This window comes from Pan troglodytes, chromosome 8 (assembly GCF_028858775.2).
Source record: "Pan troglodytes isolate AG18354 chromosome 8, NHGRI_mPanTro3-v2.0_pri, whole genome shotgun sequence".
Taxonomy (NCBI): domain Eukaryota; kingdom Metazoa; phylum Chordata; class Mammalia; order Primates; family Hominidae; genus Pan; species Pan troglodytes.
This window is the reverse complement of record NC_072406.2, coordinates 42,544,841-42,564,096: the sequence shown is the minus strand read 5'-3', so window position 1 is coordinate 42,564,096 and position 19,256 is coordinate 42,544,841. Positions and strand designations below refer to the sequence as shown.

The 19,256-nt window shown below is 41.4% G+C and overlaps 1 protein-coding gene and 1 non-coding gene across 35 annotated transcripts in view; both read left to right on the top strand.

The window, feature by feature from the left end:
- The window catches only part of SVIL (supervillin), a 277,505-nt gene that overhangs the window by 171,725 nt on the left and 86,524 nt on the right, over nucleotides 1-19,256 (top strand). For all 34 annotated transcript variants that reach the window (XM_063780610.1, XM_063780606.1, XM_063780603.1 and 31 more), the window contains 3 exons: nucleotides 7,220-7,277; nucleotides 7,394-7,545; nucleotides 11,052-11,718. In XM_063780610.1, coding sequence (XP_063636680.1) covers nucleotides 7,270-7,277; nucleotides 7,394-7,545; nucleotides 11,052-11,718 — 827 coding nt within the window. In that variant the 5' untranslated portion in view covers nucleotides 7,220-7,269. The remainder of the gene's footprint in view (nucleotides 1-7,219; nucleotides 7,278-7,393; nucleotides 7,546-11,051; nucleotides 11,719-19,256) is intronic.
- On the top strand, nucleotides 17,192-17,285 carry MIR604 (microRNA mir-604). Its single transcript, NR_036032.1, has one exon. It is a non-coding gene; the product is annotated as a microRNA mir-604 (primary transcript).

Here is a 19,256-nt window from a genome sequence, read left to right as displayed (position 1 = left end):
ACTGGTCAAGGCGCGCATGCGGTAAAATGTCTGCACCAACTATAAACCAATTCCCCCTAGTGTTACCAGTGAAATGATGTAAACATTGCTTGGTCTTTGTAACTGTAACACTAGCACAAGGAATGATCATTAGTCTCAGCTCACAAAATGTCTTCATCCTGTCTGAGCTGTGGAAACCTTCCAGTGGAAGAAACAGATTTGATGGAAGGGCAGATATTTTCTACTCTGAAAGAAAAAGCAAAAATCATGCCCCAAAGAAATGAGAACAAAAAACGTATTCTTTTAATAGAAAGTAAATCCAGTAAAAAAAGTCCCACTGACGAATTGGAATATATCCTGAGGAACTGAACGGATGATAGGCCGAGACACAGTCTGATGAGGGTGAATGTCTGAAAGACTCAGGGGATTTGGCCTGGTGAAGGAAACCCAGACAGAGACATGTGGCAATTTTCAAGAACTGACAACGCTGTCAGCCGGAACACAGGTTTATTTATTCTATGTTGCTCCAGAGGCCAAAAGTAAGAATAACGTTTAGAATTACAAGGAGGCAGATGAGATTTCATATCAAAAAGAAAATTAATCGTTCACGGTACCTGGAAATGAGGTGGTCCACGCTGTGCTCGCATCGGCTCTCCCCCAGAGTTTTCAAGGGCAAGCCAGTGGCCTCGTGTCCAGTTAGGACGGGTGCAGATGGGGCATGGAACGGCTGTCAAATGGAATGGCTCTGCCAATGTTTAAGACTCTCTGTGAAAGACAAAAAAAAAAAAAAAATTTCCTCTGAGCCAAACTAAAGTGCTTAATACCTATGCAGATGATCAAAACAAAGTATAAGAATGAACAAATCCATATTAGCAATAGCTGAGAAAAGTTTATTAGGCAAAGTTCTACATAGCAGAGGTTGTTTCCACCAGTCAGAAGGGTCCCTCTTTCCCTTTCTCTATCCCAGTTCCTTTATTTGATGCATAATACCGCAGACAATATTATGAGCAGAAAAATCAAAAACAGGATGAATTGCTGGGTTCCTTAAGGTTCAACAAATGGTAACTTCATCTGTAATAAACTTTTAGAACACCTAAGCTTATTAGCCAGTTGTATTAAAAAATTTGTCATAAATGATTATAAAAAATAATTTTTACAAATCAAAGATGACGATTTTATGTGTTCACCAGATTGGTGTTTCTAAATTAACATGGTCCCTAAATCCTTAAAACATGCTTTAAAAGTGCCAGTGCCCCGGCTGGGCATGGTGGCTTACATCTGTAATCCCAGCACTTTGGGAGGCCAAGGCAGGTGGATTACGAGGTCAGGAGATCGAGACCATCCTGGCTAACATGGTGAAACCCCGTCTCTACTAAAAATACAAAAAATTAGCTGGGCAAGTCCCAGCTACTCGGAAGGCTGAGGCAGGAGAATCGCTTGAACCCGAGAGGCGGAGGTTGCCGTGAGCCAAGATCACGCCACTGCACTCCAGCCTGGGTGACAGAGCGAGACTCTGTCTAAAAAAAAAAAAAAAGTGCCAGTGCCCCATGTCCCCTGAATTTCACCTAAATTCTCTACAGTCTTATTTCACATATCTTTGCTTTTTATGAAAAAAATAGGCAGATTTGGAAAGACCAGCAATTTCGTTGTTTCTCTGATTTAACACATGTATTAATGATTTTGTGTGTCAGCTCTTAGCAATATTATGTTAAAAAAAGATTTGGTTATAATTTTATTTTAATGACATCAAGTTTTATGTGTGAGAAGTTTATGGAAGTCTCTTTCTGTTCATTTCCTGTGAAAATGGGCATTAAAGTGGTTGTTACTTTTTCTCTACGGGACTTCCTCTGTGTATCACAAACAAGTAATCAAGGGATTAAAAATCTTTACCTATGTAATGTTTATAATATTAAAAAAGATTTTTAAATTAGGAATTATGAAGTGGACCAAACGTATTACTCCACTTTCTTTAGCAGGTTTATTAAGATACAACACACATCCATGCAATCCTATCATTTAAAGTAGGCGATTACGTTGTTTCTGGCAATTCAGAGTTCTGCCTCCATCGGCACAGCCAGTTTTAGAACATGTTCATGACTGCAAAAAGAAACCTACACCCTTCAGCTGTCACCTCTCCCCCTTATTCCTCTAGTTTGTAATTGCTTGGTTTATGAGCTGCTTGTCTTTATATTAGTGGCTGCCATCCAAGAGTAAAAGTTAAAGGGCTTTACTCCTGTGGGAAGTAAGATCAGAATATTCCAAATCTGGCCTGGGCTCTTGAGCTGTCATGTGAAGGAGAGAAGTGTTCTTGGCAGTACCCCTGCCACTTATATTTCTTTGGAAGATTCTACTGTACTCAAGTTTGGAGGACTGAACTCAACAATGTCTTAACCAGAAACCTTCTGTTTCTTAGAGCTAATGGAAGAAACTATGTTTCCCAAGAAAAGCACCCTGCAGACCAAATTGTCTAGAATATTGGTGTTATATAGTCTTATTGCAAAGCCTATTAGGTGGTTGTAAATAACTTTATGAAGTATTACAGCTCTGCTATCAAATTTCCTTAAATCGCCTTACTTGAAAACTAACCTCCAGCTCCCATCAGAAATAACTAAAGAAATAGACTCACAGAGTCCAGATTGCCACAGTAGTACCACTCCGAATTACTCAAAGAAGAGTAACAGACCAACACAGCAGGTAAAATAAGGGACAGGTGGATATGTTTGGAAGTCCTAATGTATTTGAAAGCAAAATAGAAAATGTCTCATTAAAATGGAAATTAGACCATCGATGTTTATTTATATCTGGATTACATAATAACTACTATTACTAAACATGAACCATATATGAATTATAATTATGACACAGCATATAATCAATTGAATTGTAGCTGGTGAACCTAATTTTGAAAAGCATTCTTATTCTTTTTTGTTAAGAAATACACACTGAAGAATTTAGAGATAAAGGGGCCTCATGCTGCAATTGACTCAAATGGTTCAGAAAAAATACTATGTAAATATGTATGTGTATGTATGTACATAGACACATATGCACATGTAAATATACTTAAAGAAAAAAGAATAAAAATAAACCCAATATAGTAAAATGTTAACATATTGTGAAGGATATCTCTTACATTTTCTGCACGTCTGATATTACAAAAAATTTTTTTGAAGTTTTAAAAGAACACAAACCTTCAAGATTTTCAACCAGAAGGTAACTTTGGTAGAACTGTAGGTAGGCTTTATAAATAAAACAACAGCGTTACAACATAGATTTCCACAGCAATGGTGACTTTCATGCATGATGTTTTTAGTATTGGCTTTATGCTAATAATAGTACAAAAACATGTTTTATATGATTAATAATATAAAACATGGTTTATATAATAATATAAAATATATAATATAAACCATATTTTATATATATATATATATTTCGAGGCAGAATCACACTCTGTCACTCAGGCTGGAGTGCAGTGGCACAGTCTTGGCTCACTGCAACCTCTGTCTCCCGGGTTCAAGCAATTCTCCTGCCTCAGCCTCCCGAGTAGCTGGGATTACAGATACATGCTACCAGGCCTGGCTAATTTTTTGTATTTTTAGTTGAGACGGGGTTTCATCATGTTAGCCACACTAGTCTCAAACTCCTGACCTCAAGTGATCCACACACCTCAGCTTCCTAAAGTGCTGGGATTACAGGCATGAGCCACCATGCCTGGCTATTATTATTAATAATAATATAAAACAGATATGTAATATAATACACATTAATTGCATTACATGTTAGTACAGACATGGGGAAAAGAGGCAAAACTCAAAATGTCTCTCTGTTGCTTCTTTTTGTCTTGTACATCATTTCTTATAATCCCGTTTCTGTAGGAATGAGGCATATCTTGGTAATTAAAAATATATTTGCTAGAAAGAATAGACTGAGAGGTCATCATTTGTTTGCTGGAGAGACTTTTTTATTTTCCTTTTTAAATTCACTATAGGTTTTCACTAATAATTAATAAGCTCACCAATACATTTAAAGGACAATTTAATTTATAAGCTCATTTAATTCCTCAGTGAAATGATCAGAGAGGACCCTAAGGTGTCCCTTCAAGTAGCCACTATATTGATGGATTCTAGCTTCCAGGAGCAATAGGCTTGGCATAGCTTTGCGTTGAATCTGGGCTTGACTGAAAAGAGTGCAGTGCTGGGCTAGTGGCGTCTGTACTGTGTAACCTAGGGCCTGGGTGTCTAAGGCACAGGCTGTGTATTTGAAATTCTAGTACTGGGGAATCAGTGATTCTCAATGGTTCTCAATTTAGGGCAGTCCCTAAGGGGCTTTAGAAATATATGAGGATATTTTTGTGTCGCAGCAAATGGGGGTGATTTAGCATCACTATAAGAACCTGGGACATTCAACATTCTGCGGCAGAGCTCACAGCAAAGCCACTTCCCATTCAGAAGCCATTAGCGCCCCCATAGTGATCTGGGAGCTCTCCAGAGCCAGCCTCCTGAGCCCATGACCCTGATGAGGTCCATCTGTGTGTCTGCTAGATCCTATCCTGAGAATTTCTCGTTTTATGCCCAGAAGTGGATGGCTATCAGAGGGCAGTGTTCACTGGAAGGGCAGTAGGAAAGTCTACCTTTCCTGTGGACAGGAGGCTTGCACAGTCTCCCAACTAGATCTTTCCTTCTGGAATATGGGAAATAGAAAATAGCAGGAAGCAACATGTTGCTTTGCTTTTCCGTGCACTGTTGTAATCTTTTTTTAAAATGCCTTTAGTTGCATTCCTATAGAAAATTTTTAAAATTAATTAAAATTTGGATGAAATGAAAGTGATTTTCAGCAGTCTCTAATTAGAACCAAGAAAGGTCTATCTTAACTTTTTCCAGTGGAAGTTACATGATACTCTGTATATTAACGGTTTTGATACTTATCCAGTTGAAATAATGTGGGGCAAGAAAAGGGACATGTTAGGCCAGGCGCGGTGGCTCACACCTGCAATCCCAGCACTTTGGGAGGCCAAGGCAAGCAGATCCCTTGAGCCTAGGAGTTCAAGACCATCCTGGATAACATAGCGAAACCCCGTCTCCACAAAAGACAACCAAAAGCTAGCCAGGCGTGGTGGCACATGCCTGTAATCTCACCTACTCGCGAGGCTGAGTTGGGAGGATCACTTGAGTCTGGGAAGTTGAGGCTGCAGTGAGTCGAGATCGTGCCTCTACACTCCAGCCTGGGTGACAGAATGAGACCCTGTCTCAAAAAGAAAGGGAGGGGGGACAAAAGAAAAGAAAGGGAAGGGGAAGGCAGGGGAGGGGAGGGGATGTGATTATGCTACTCAGGACCCTATTAATATTTTCTATTTCTCAGTTAGGGTTTGAGGCATGGGTTCAAGTCGTACCTTTTAGGCGCCCTTGGAATTTGGTTTTGATAGCTTCTTGAGTGGTCTTTTGAAAAATAGGGCTCCACTTTCCTCTTTGGGGTTTAAATAATTAAAACCCTTCGGTTTTTGTCATCCTTGAAAATATTTTCAAAATATGTCCTACCAGCCATTAAAGTTGTATCACCATAATCCCACTAGGGCTAATTTGTTGACAGGGAAGCTGTTGTTATTGACCAAGCCTCCTCTCCCAAGGCCGCATGGCGGGGTGCCCCATTCTCATTATACCCCTGTCTTCTAAATAGGAACATGATTAGAACAAGGACTTCTCTGCCTCCAGCTACTCTGATTCCTGGGGAGGCCAACTGGGAGACCTTTTTGAAGTCAGAGGGAGAGAGGTTTTGTTTTTTTGAAGCTGGCTATCTCAACAAAAGCCAATTCAACTGAAGTTTTAAGGTGGCTATCACTTAAAAATAAATGAAGAAAAACAAGGCTTCTATCCCTGAACACAAAGGGCAATATAAAACTTTGTGTGTGTGTATGCGTGCATGTGTGTGTGTGTAGTTTTGACTCATTACTAAAAATTACCACTTAGAGAAAAGAAAACGGAAATTGAAGCAGTCAAACATCAAATTCCTTTGAGTTTCTCCTGTGACTCAGCCTTTCAAAACTTTTCATTGGCCCTGGCCCCAGGCTGTCCAGCCACCCCTCTCTCTTTCTCCCACCCCATTCTGAGTCCTTCACAGGAGTCACTCAGATGCGCCCTTATGAATTTAAGCTATTGAGGAGGAGGCAAAAAGAGAGACCTTTATTCTCCATGAACTTTGGCCATTTCTCCAAAGAAACAGTTGTCTGGCATCTCAGTAATATCCTTGTAGTCAGTATCATGTGAGAACCTCCCAACCTCAGCACAGCGTTTGTTCTGTTTCTCCAGTGCTGCCAGAAACATTGGGGTAATTACCTTACCCATCATCCACCTAAATTATAGCAAGGAAACCATTGTTAACATTTGCTTCCAGTGAAAGCCTGTGCAGGGAGGCGGAGGACCTGTGTTCATCTGAACTGTAGCTAATTGAAGCGGCCACTTTAGGCACTGCTGGAAACACAATCAGATAGTTACAGCCATTGACAGATTCCGTGACAGGGTGGAGGAGAGGCGGCTGTGAATTCATGCTTGTAGCTTGCCGATGGCCCTGTCGGGTTCACATTCCTCATCTATACTTCTGTAAATGATTTCCATAATAGAAGCTTAGAATACTTTGTTAAATCAAACAAAAGTTAGAAACAATTGCTGAGATTTCTGCCTAAAATACTTTCCTAGAGAGAGCTTGCTCGTCAGGTCTCCCTTGATTCCCCTAGATGAAATAAAACCTTCTCCCTTACCCTGTAGGATTTTACTTCTTAGCCAACCTATATATGTGACATATACGTGAGTCACATAGCTAGGTGTTACAATATATATACAACAAAACATTCTATTTAAATTATTTTAATGTATGTGATTTTAAATATATTACATATATATTTCATATTAAACAGTATGTTGAGTGAGCATGTCTTAGCTTTGCCTTGATAACTCTGTCATTTTTATGGGCATCAGATATTCAGCTTGACCTTAGAAGAGGATGATGCATCCTAGGGTGTGTGCGTGTGTGTGTGTGTGTCTGCACACTCTTATTCATTTGGCCTCTGCCTCCCCTACTAGGAAACAGTTTCCAAGAAAGCAGGAACTTGGTCAGTTTTGCATGTCACTGTTACATAGGAATCAAGAACTGAAATTTGCAGTTCAATAAACACGTTGCATGAGTGAATAAAATGAGCGCACGACTACTAAATACTATATTTTGTTCTTTTTTGGTTTTCTTCCAGTTGCAGAATTAAGACAAATCTTTGAACCAAAGAAGAAAGAATTCTTAGAAATGAAAAGGTAAGATCTTTATAGTGGGAGTTAGGAAGTAGAAGAGAGCTTGGCAAAGCAGTATTCCATTTTCCTTTAGATTCGATCGCTGTTGCTCACTCTGCCTCTTGTGGTGTATTTCACAGAAAAGAAAGAATTGCCAGGCGCCTGGAAGGGATTGAAAATGACACTCAGCCCATCCTCTTGCAGAGCTGCACAGGATTGGTGACTCACCGCCTGCTGGAGGAAGACACCCCTCGATACATGAGAGCCAGCGACCCTGCCAGCCCCCACATCGGTGAGCGTGGAGCTGGGTGGCCCATTTTCCAGCAGGCTGCCTGGCTGGTTACGAGTTGCCCTTTCCACACAGTGGTATCAGAACATGAGATATTCCACAGAAGTGAATTGTGTGGATATAATTTTTTTAACACAAGGTTTCACTCTGTCACACAGGCTGGAATGCAGGAGTATGATCATAGCTCGCTGCAGCCTTAACTCCTGGGCTCAAGCTCAAGGGTTCTCCCGCCCCAGCCTCCTGAGTTGCTGGGACTACAGGCTTACACCACCACACCAGGCTAATTTTTTTTTTTAAACATTTTTGTAGAGACAGAGTCTCACTGTTGCCCAGGCTGGTCTCGAACTTCTGGCTTTTAGTGATCCTCCCACCTTGGCCTTCCAAAGTGCTGAAAATACAAGCGTGAGCCAGTGGACTTGGCCTAATTTTTTGTTAAATGTATTTGTTTATTTTTATTTTTATTTTTATTTTTTTAGAGACAGAGTCTCACTCTGTCACCTAGGCTGGAGTGCAGTGGCCTGATAAGCTCACCGAAGCCTCAACCTCCCAGGCTCAAGTGATCCTCCCACCTCAGCCTCCCGAGTACCTGGGACTATGAGCACGTGCCACCATGCCTGGCTATTAAATAGATTTGCTAAAAACAGCAACAACATGTATGTCATCTCTGCCCCGCCTCACGGATCTGGCCTTCCATGTCACAGCAGTATGAAATGATTCCCCTCGCACATTGTTGGGTAACGGAGGCCAGTCATTTTCCTCCCTAGACTGGGGCCCTCAAAGGCAGAAGCTGTGTCTTTCTTCACCCTCAGGGCCCAGCACAGGATCTGTGCTCTAAGATAGGGGCCTCTCAAGGTTCTACCCCAGTACAGGGAGCGGCTGCTCTCAGCAGGGAGCGCTAGAGTCAAAGCTGCACCTTGAATGAGTACGGTTCTTACTCTGGAGATGCAAGAAAACTTTCTATCTAAGTTATCTTAATGTAGATAATTTTAAATACGTTGCATATTTATTTCATATTAAACAGTATGTTGAGTGCACGTGACTCAGCTTTTCCCTAATCACTCAGTCATTGTTGTCATCAAATATTCAACTTGACCTTAGGAGAGGAGGATACACGCAGGGCTGCTCTTCCCACCACAGTCCCTGGCTCTGAGGCGCTGTGCTGCTGCTTTTTATTTTTTAATTTAATTGTATTTTATTTTTGGAGATGGAGTTTTGCTCTTGTCGCCCAGGCTGGAGTGCGATGGCAAGATCTTGGCTCACCGCAGCCTCCACCTCCCAGGTTTAAGCGATTCTCCTACCTCAGCCTCTGGAGTAGCTGGGATTACAGGTGCCCGCCACCATACCGGGCTAATTTTTTTGTATTTTTAGTACAGATGAGGTTTCACCATGTTGGCGAGGCTGGTCTCGAACTCCTGACCTCAGGTGATCCGCCTGCCTCGGCCATCCAAAGTGCTGTGATTACAGGCGTGAGCCACTGTGCCCGGCCATGCTGCTGCTTTTTATAGCCAGTGTTTTCTAGTTTCTAGCTCAGAGACAGCTGTTGGTCTCATTTTATGATGTTATCCGTTTGCTTGTCTCTACAGTTTCCAATTTCCTGTGGCCAGAAAGCTAGAAAACTAAGATATTTTAAAATCACATGCAATTATTGAAAAAAAAAAAAAAAAAGGCTGGGCTTGGTGGCTCAACACCAGTAATTCCAGCACTTTTGGAGGCTGAGGTAGGAGAATAGCTGGAGCTCAGGAGTGCAAGATTAGCCTGGACAACACGGCCAGACTCCACCTCTTAAAAAGTAATTACACGCTTGAAATATCAATACACAGATCAGAGTCCCAAAATTTATTGCCAGAAATAAACCGTAGTGTACCCGAAATGGTAATCTGTGTAGTATATGTGAAGTTTAAGCTTCACATAGTAGTGAGAAAAGGAAGAATTATTTAATAAAATCATAATGAAAAAAATGGGTTTGCCAGAGGGTGGGAAGAGGCATATCTCTCTTCTCAATTCATACCAAACTCCAAAATTAGTTCCAGTTACTCACCTGTTTAATTTAAAGAACATAATGGAAAAGATACATGAATATTTAATTCAGGTGGAATGAAAAGGCCATATGGCAAGGATTAAGGTAATAATGGAATGCCTGTTAGATAGACTGTTAGGACCCTTAAATGATGTCTTCAAAATAGGTTTCCAAATATGGGGATTTTTTCTTTTTTTTTTTTTGAGACAGAGTCTCACTTTGTTGCCCAGGCTGGAGGGCAGTGGCATGATCTCGGCTCACTGCAACCTCTGCCTCCCGGGTTCAAGCGATTCTCCTGCCTCAGCCTCCTGAGTAGCTGGAATTACAAGCGTGCACCACCATGCCCGGCTAATTTTTGCATTTTTAGTAGAGACGGGGTTACACCATGTTGGTCAGGCTGGTCTCGAACTCCTGACCTCGTGATCTGCCTGCTTCGTGATCCACCTGCCTCAGCCTCCCAAAGTGCTACAGTTGTGAGCCAGCTGGGAAAACATTTTTATAGAATACGGAAAATATTTTTATAGAACATTAATAACATTAAATATTTTATAAAGAAAAAATTATATGAAAAACTAGAAGGAATATATAAAAATGTTATTAGTTTATAGGGTGATGATTGGTAGGTTTTTTTTTTTTTTTTGAGACAAGGTCTTGCTCTCTTGCTCAGGTTAGAGTTCAGTGGCACGATCGATCATAGCTTATTGCAGCCTTGAACTCCTGGGCTGAAGCTATCTGCCCACCTCAGCCTCCTGAGTAGCTGGCACCATGGATGTGTGCCATCATGCCCAGCTAATTTTTAAAATAATTTTTGTAGAGGCAGGGTCTCACTATGTTACCCAGGCTGGTCTCGAACTCCTGGCCTCCAGCCACCCTCCCACCTCAGTTTCCCAAAGCGCTGGGATTACAGGTGTGAGCCAGTATGCCAGGCTCATATTAGATATTTCCTACATCAGGCATGTGTGTTATAATTGGGAAAGAAAACACTTCTGTAAAAAAGAAAAGCCTGGTGAATAATGATATGGGCCATATCGTTATGGTTACTCTCAGATCCCCGGAAACCAGCATCCATCACTTGTCCAATGACAGCAGCTCACTTGTCTGCTGTCTTTCCCAGAGGACTCAACTCATCCTATGGCCTCCCACGTGAAATACTGAACTCCACAAAAAGGGTAAATCAGTAAGGGGAAATAAGCACTGAACAAAGACTGAGGCGCTCTGGGGAGTGAAGGGGCTGAGCTGAAGTTAAAGCCACGCCTTACGGGGCTTGCAGAACGTGCACCATTCACAGCCTTTCTAGATTTCACTGCAGATCTCAGACTTCTTCAACAGCCCAGGTAAATAATCACTTTAGGCAAACACACCTCGGTGAGAAACTGGTCCTTCACAGCATGGGCACCCAGGTGTGTGCTGTGTGCAGCAGAGTGTCATTCTGTGTGTAAATACATGTCTTTACTTGAAATCTGCACCTCTCATCCATGTGACCTTCTTGTAGGCCGATCAAATGAAGAGGAGGAAACTTCTGATTCTTCTCTAGAAAAGCAAACTCGATCCAAATACTGCACAGAAACCTCCGGTGTCCACGGTGACTCACCCTATGGTTCGGGTACCATGGACACCCACAGTCTGGAGTCCAAAGCCGAAAGAATCGCAAGGTACAAAGCAGAAAGAAGGCGACAGCTGGCAGAGAAGTATGGGCTGACTCTGGATCCCGAGGCCGACTCCGAGTATTTATCCCGCTATACCAAGTCCAGGAAGGAGCCTGATGCTGTCGAGAAGCGGGGAGGAAAAAGTGACAAACAGGAAGAGTCAAGCAGAGATGCGAGTTCTCTGTACCCCGGGACCGAGACGATGGGGCTCAGGACCTGTGCCGGTGAATCCAAGGACTATGCCCTCCATGGGGGTGACGGCGCTTCCGACCCGGAGGTGCTGCTGAACATAGAAAACCAAAGACGAGGTCAAGAGCTGAGTGCCACCCGGCAGGCCCATGACCTGTCCCCAGCAGCCGAGAGTTCCTCGACCTTCTCTTTCTCTGGGCGAGACTCCTCCTTCACTGAAGTGCCACGGTCCCCCAAGCACGCCCACAGCTCCTCCCTGCAGCAGGCAGCCTCCCGGAGCCCCTCCTTTGGTGACCCACAGCTACCCCCTGAGGCCCGACCCAGGTAAGCATCCAGCCCACGCTAAGCACCCTGAATGCAGGAGAATACCTTCTTTTTGCCTCTCTGTGTGATAGGGTTTGGCTATTCTAAGCATCTTGTGGAAGTCAAGGCTTATTGGAGAAATATCATAGTATATGATTCTTTTTTTTTTTTTTCTGAAGACAGGGTCCCACTCTGTTGCCCAGGCTGGAGGGCAGTGGCACTATCATAGCTCACTGCAGCCTGGAACTCCTGGGCTCAAGCAATCCTCCTGCCTCAGCCTCATAAGTAGCTGGAACCACAGGCACATGCCACCACGCCCGGCTAATTTTTACATTTTTTTTTTGTAGAGACAGGGTCTCGCTCCATTGCCCAGGCTGATCACAAATTCCTGGCCACAGGAGATTCTCTTGTTTGACCTCCCAGTGCACTGGGATTACAGGCATGAGCCACCGTACCTGGCCTAAGATTCTTACATTTCGGCCATATCAAAACAGGTTCTACCAAAGCAGGAAGCCTCATGTTCTTTTTCTTTGTGCGTTTCTTATGTTTTTTTTTTTTTCTTTTTCTTTTTTTCCTAATTTTTTTTTTTATACTTTAAGTTTTAGGGTACATGTGCACAATGTGCAGGTTAGTTACATATGTATACATGTGCCATGCTGGTGCGCTGCACCCACTAACTCGTCATCTAGCATTAGGTATATCTCCCATTGCTATCCCTCCCCCCTCCCCCCACCCCACAACAGTCCCCAGAGTGTGATGTTCCCCTTCCTGTGTCCATGTGTTCTCATTGTTCAATTCCCACCTATGAGTGAGAATATGCGGTGTTTGGTTTTTTGTTCTTGCGATAGTTTACTGAGAATGATGATTTCCAATTTCATCCATGTCCCTACAAAGGACATGAACTCATCATTTTTTATGGCTGCATAGTATTCCATGGTGTATATGTGCCACATTTTCTTAATCCAGTCTATCATTGTTGGACATTTGGGTTGGTTCCAAGTCTTTGCTATTGTGAATAGTGCCGCAATAAACATACGTGTGCATGTGTCTTTATAGCAGAATGATTTATAGTCCTTTGGGTATATACCCAGTAATGGGAAGGCTGGGTCAAATGGTATTTCTAGTTCTAAATCCCTGAGGAATCGCCACACTGACTTCCACAATGGTTGAACTAGTTTACAGTCCCACCAACAGTGTAAAAGTGTTCCTATTTCTCCACATCCTCTCCAGCACCTGTTGTTTCCTGACTTTTTAATGATTGCTATTCTAGCTGGTGTGAGATGATATCTCATTGTGGTTTTGATTTGCATTTCTCTGATGGCCAGTGATGGTGAGCATTTTTTCATGTGTTTTTTGGCTGCATAAATGTCTTCTTTTGAGAAGTGTCTGTTCATGTCCTTCGCCCACTTTTTGATGGGGTTGTTTTTTTTTTGTAAATTTGTTTGAGTTCATTGTAGATTCTGGATATTAGCCCTTTGTCAGATGAGTAGGTTGTGAAAATTTTCTCCCATTTTGTGGGTTGCCTGTTCACTCTGATGGTAGTTTCTTTTGCTGTGCAGAAGCTCTTCAGTTTAATTAGACCCCATTTGTCAATTTTGGCTTTTGTTGCCATTGCTTTTGGTGTTTTAGACATGAAGTCCTTGCCCATGCCTTTGTCTTATGTTCGTTTTAAAAACAAACTGAACAGGTGTTATGGGGACACTTTCATGGACTCCTCACTTCAGGACCCTCTTACTGGGTTTCTCACACCCCTTTCATAGTTTATCTTTTTGCCGCTTTTCTGTAATCATATCAGAGACTGATGATTGTTGGTGACTGCTTTGGTTGCTGTGATAAGAATCACAGAGCAGAAGAAGCACCACTAACCAGCGGAAGCATCTCAGTGCAGGGCACAGAAGTATGACTGCAATATACACGAAATAGAACTAGAATGCCTAGTTCTGTAAGTATATCACACACTAGGACACAGGTATGTGTGAGAACCCTGCATTATGAAGATCAGCCATTAGAAAACCGCTGTGTAAAAGGATCCACTCAAGATAAGAGCAGCTGCCATTTGGAGAAATTGAAAAAGGTATAAAATCAGAAAGTCAGATGACAGAAGAGAATATATGTTTACTTCCAAATTTAAATTTTAAAAGTGTGATGGCTATATTAAAAATGCAATTTACTTAACTGTCCTGCTTAAAGCTTTGGGGTAATTGTCTAGGTGGATCTTAAGTGTATTTTTCAGTTCAAACAAGCAATAGTTTCCCAGGTGAATTGAGAAGGGATCAGAACCTAAGGTCAGGGAGATTCATTCTGAAAGAAAAAGATTCATATGTGGGAAACACCCCTATTTTTTTCCCACTGGGACACAGGGGTGCACACCTGGTCATCTCTAAGTGGCAGTAACACATATGAAGCAGACCCTTGTGGTACTGAAATGTATTAACCCAAAGACCTGTCACCACGTACTCGAGCATCCAGACTGAAATACTTAGAGAGATCAGCTTCCAACAGAATTAAAAGGTAGATCCCAAGGATCCATTTTGAGCACCTTTTTTCAGTCTTTAGCTTTAACTGGAAATGTAGGGACTGTGAGTTACTGTCTCATATTTTGAAATGAAGGTCTTTTGTTTGAGGAATTTGCATTTCATCGTAGAAACCATGTTCTTGGTTTAGTTACTTTCTACCAAAGGAAGTTCTTCCTGTGTTTTGCAAGTAGGATGAAGAACCTAACAGACTCCAATTTAAAAAGAATATTAGAGATATATAATTACACTGGTTTAAAAGAAATGGGGAATCTAATTTCAGATTGCCACATGATGAGAGCTGTTGAAGTCGTTATCACGGTATCTGAGTTAGTCACCTAGATCACATATAATAGATTCTCAAATAGATTTTAAATCAGTTATAATAGTAATTAAGACTTTGTTGAGCATCCCAAGTAAAGACAGGATACTTCATATTTCGTATGAGTTAAAATCTTAATATTAAAAAAATGTATATAACTTGTCTTAAGACCTAGAAAAAAGCATTGTTGACATATTTAGGCCTGTAATAAAATAAAGCCACTTCTTCGTAGGTTATTTTGAAGATGCATGTTACCTAGAAGTTTTCATAAGCCAAGCCTTAGCTTCACAGCCCTTTACTTTCATGAAAAAGATATAAAAGAATTAAGAAATTGTAAGGACTTCTAGAAGAGGTGCATGCCTTATTTTCTAAGCCATTAAAGGTATACAATTCTATGATTCATAGGCAAAGAAACCCAAAGTAGTTTATATATTTATTAGGAAAATACCTGGGACATATTTACATAAAGAGGGATGGAAAATGTGTGACAAATTTGACATTTAAAAAAATTAAGATTTACATTGTAATGACAGCAGTGATTCAGCTTGTAAAAATTGATTTACAGTGGATTAAAATTCTGCTTAGATAGTCTTTATCTGGAACCAGGAAATTCAAGTTTCAGAAAGTCATTTTCTGATTCCTATTTAGGGAGAAGTAAGATGAACCAAAAAAAATATGTTGTAACCCAAAACAGTAACAAAAGAAACCTCCTTGGTGACCTAAATAACTGTATATGAAAATAATAATGTCATCTGATATGGAAACATGTAACCAAAAACTTTAAAATCAACAAGTGAAGACAAATAGTACCCGTGAATAATGTTTAATGCTGTGGTTTTTTGTGGATTTTTTTCTGTCACTAAAATGGAATATTTTTCTCACTGCTGCACTCTCTTATCATTTAGCTCTGCCAAATTTTTGGCTATTAAATCTCTGAATCAACTCATTCCCATTTAATCATTTTGTTCTGTGCTTGCTAGCAAGAGGCTTATTATTTAAATAGGAATACGATGACACTCATGAATGTACCATCAAAAGACCACCAATAGTGTCCTAAATATTCAAATGTGAGCACCATCTCCAATGCTCAGTTTTTGAATGTGCTCATGTACATTAACACCTGTACACACCTGTGTATATATACAGAATAATCATTAATTCTTATACTTCACTATACTATACTCATTAAGCATTATAGGCAAAATAACAGTCTTTAGGACAATATTTACCTGAACAATACATTTATTTTACAATTCTTTAGTATTCAGTTTATATGATAAAGAAGATTTTTTAAAAAATAGTTAATTGATTAGTTGATATTACAGGATTTTTAACTCAGAAATCCTGTTAGATGCCCAGGAATTCAGTTGGACACATTGCTCTGAAGAAAACTAAGAATACACATAGTAACGAAATAGGTGAAGTAGAAAATAATACGATACTTCCAGCCCCACCTCTCTAACTGTTACAAACCTGTAAACTTGAAATTTCAGAAATGGTATTATTTGCTGGAGAGGTAGTGTTACTGATTATGAACCATTCTTTATTAATTCCACCACTGTGAGTTTTAGAATAAAATTAAAAGGGATTTAGGTCCTATGGATTATTCAGATTTTTAAACATCTGAGCTTGAGCTTCTGCTACTACTAGAAATTCCGAATCCAAAGCTCTTGTTGAATTTGTTACTTTATACATCTCACGTATCTATATAAAGAAAATGTGCTGTATTTTTTACTTTTATGAGTGGAGAAACTCACTGTCTTCAGTCCTGCTGTTGCCTTTGCTGAGCATCCGGCCATCACTCTCTGTTCTCAGGGAACTATGTGACTGGCAAAGGGAATGAAATGAAAGGTAGACCTCATTTTCTTTCTGTCTTTTTTTCTTTTTCTTTTTTTTTTTTTTTGAGACAGAGTCTCACTCTGACGCCAAGCTGGAGTGCAGTGGTGCAATCTTGGCTCACTGCAACCTCCAACTCCTGGGTTCAAGCGATTCTCCTGCCTCAGCCTCCCAAGTAGCTGGGACTACGGGCATGCGCCACCACACCCAACTAATTTTTGTATTTTTAGTAGAGACGGAGTTTCACCATGTTGGCCAGGATGGTCTTGATCCCTTGACCTCATGATACACCCACCTCGGCATCCCAAAATGCTGGGATTACAGGCGTGAGCCACCACGCCCGGCTGGTAGACCTCATTTTCTAGTGGTGATCCACTCTAGAAAACCCTCGTTTATTAGTTTTGTTTGTCATTACTGTACTGCAGCCCCTTACCACTCTTTTCTCTTTAGCAAATTGTATCCTTAGTAGTGAGAACATGATATGGAGGTTTCATGCAGAGCCGAGGCTGACATTGGACCCCTGGGAGAGTTGCCATTGGTGGATGATGGTTTGGGCAGGGCTCCCCATGGACGCCAGAGAGCCGCCGATCAGCTCAGGAAATAGACCAGGGCACCCTCTGGAATGCAGCTTCTGTAACAACTTGACACGGTGCAGCCTCAGCCACTAAGAAAGGAAGGGGCTTGTGCTGGGCACTTGGAGTTTATTTCTGATTGCATTTGCTCATCTCCTGATGAAAAATTTTAGTCTAAAAACTGTCTCCAGAGCCTCAAGCCCTCTTGGCTCAGTGGTCTGTTTCTATGCACTGAGAGAGGTGTCTGCAGGAGAGCATCGTGCTTGACCTTCCACGCTCCTGTGTCCACTAGCAGGCAGGTTTTCTGACACAGGCTGCGGGATTCAGGACAGTGCATCATGGAGAAACATACATCTTGGGGGCCATTCTAAAGAACAGACATCTGGGTCCTCCTCACAGCTGATTCTATTACTGGAATGGAATTGGCTTCACCTTTCAGTCCCTGTACCCCCAAACACCTGTGCTCCCTGCCATACTCTAGAATCCCAACTGTTAAAATAGATGGGTAAGTCATTCCCTCTTTTTTTCATTTCATCCTGTTCTTATTGTCAAGTGACAATTCTTATTCTTTTTTTTTTTTTTTTTTTTTTTTAGAAAAGGTCTCACTCTGTTGCCCAGGCTGGAGCGCAGCAGTAGCACAATCTCACTGCAGCCTTGACTTCCTGGGCTCGAGCGTTCCTCCTGCCTCAGCCTTCTGAGTAGTTGGGACTTAACAGATGCACGCCACTATGCCTGGCTAATTTTTGAATTTTTTGGAAGAGATGGGGTTTCACAATGTTGCCCAGGCTGGTCTGGAACTCCTGGTGTTAAGCGATCCACCCGTCTTGGCCTCCCAAAGTGCTGGGACTACACGTGTGAGCCACCGGGCCTGGCAGACTATTCCTATTCATTGGACTAAATGTAAATATATCTCCCCAAACCCTAGCTACTATGTACACTAGCTAAAAACTCAAAGGTGTGTGAGATTTTAAATGCAAAATTTTTCCTTGAGCCTGTGTCCTTGCAGATTTTGTACCTGTGCCTATCTGCAGAACGGTCATTAGCAGTTTTTCCAAACAAGCGACTTTTAGCAAATTAACCGTTAATTTTAATGAGATTCAAAAGTTAATAGCCATTCTTAACGTTTTATAATTAGAAGCTGTTATATAATTAGAGCTGGACACCCACATGGAGAAACTAATTTGACTGTGCTGGATTTGACTTCACTTTGGTAACAGGAAGCACTTTTTAGTCTGTAGACTCTTGGGAGTTTTAGGGAGTTAAAGCTGATCATTATATACTATTATATACTTAGGGATACAACCCAAGGGCAACCCCTGGCTTTTATGAAAACCTGGAGTGAGTTATTATTTCCTGGTAATACAATTCTCTGCCAGCCAGTTGCTGCATCAAAACAGTTCTGATACACACACCTAAAGTCACCACTTCTCGTTCTGGTCCCCAGTAACCCTATAAGCCTCTCCCCTTGTAGGTGACCTCTGCCCTGTGAAGGGTTGGCTCACCCCAAGATTCCACAAAATAAGTTGTCTGTTTGTTTATGAGAACAAGGCTTTTTAAGTACCATATGTAATACATGCATATAAATGCATGTATTTAGATCAGATTTCTGGAGGAGGGATTGTAAGTTTGATGACTAAAGGAGACAGGGGAGAGGGGAGAGATGGAGGAGGAAGAGAGGTAAGAAGGAGGGGGAGAGAGAGCGAGAGAACAGGATCATGTAGGCAAGAGAGCACGTGTACCTGGAACAATGGTTAGAAACTAACAAGGTGAAATTTAATAAAGTCTTGAATTTAGATGGAAAAAAAATCAGTGCACAAGTTCAAGATTGTGGAAACCTGATTTAACAGCAGTTCGTGGGAAACAGACCTAAGGGTTTTAGTTGACAGCAAGTTCTTTATATGACTGCCAAAGTGATTAGTCCAATCTTGGGGGACATTAATGAAAGTGAGTTGCCAATAGCACAGGTAGGCAATGGCCCCCTGCGTCCTGCAGTGGTCAGATTACATCTGGATATCTCTTTCTAATAGGGCCACTGACAAATGTGTCCAGAGAAGAGTCCACCTTCCCATCTGCCCTGCTTTCTTGACCTTTCCAGGTTGTTTTGTTGTGTTTTGGTAACTTCTCTCTCTCTTAACCCGTGTATGCCCGAGGTTGCGATTTTTTGAATTTTTGCAATCAGCCCTTGGTGCTGTCCTTGAGCAGTAGAATATAAATAACTCCCACTTGCTTAGCATTCCAATAATGGAACACTAGGCATAAATGGGCTAATAGAAACTGGGACCATTTTTGGAGGCACTTCCACTTTCTGTGGTGTTT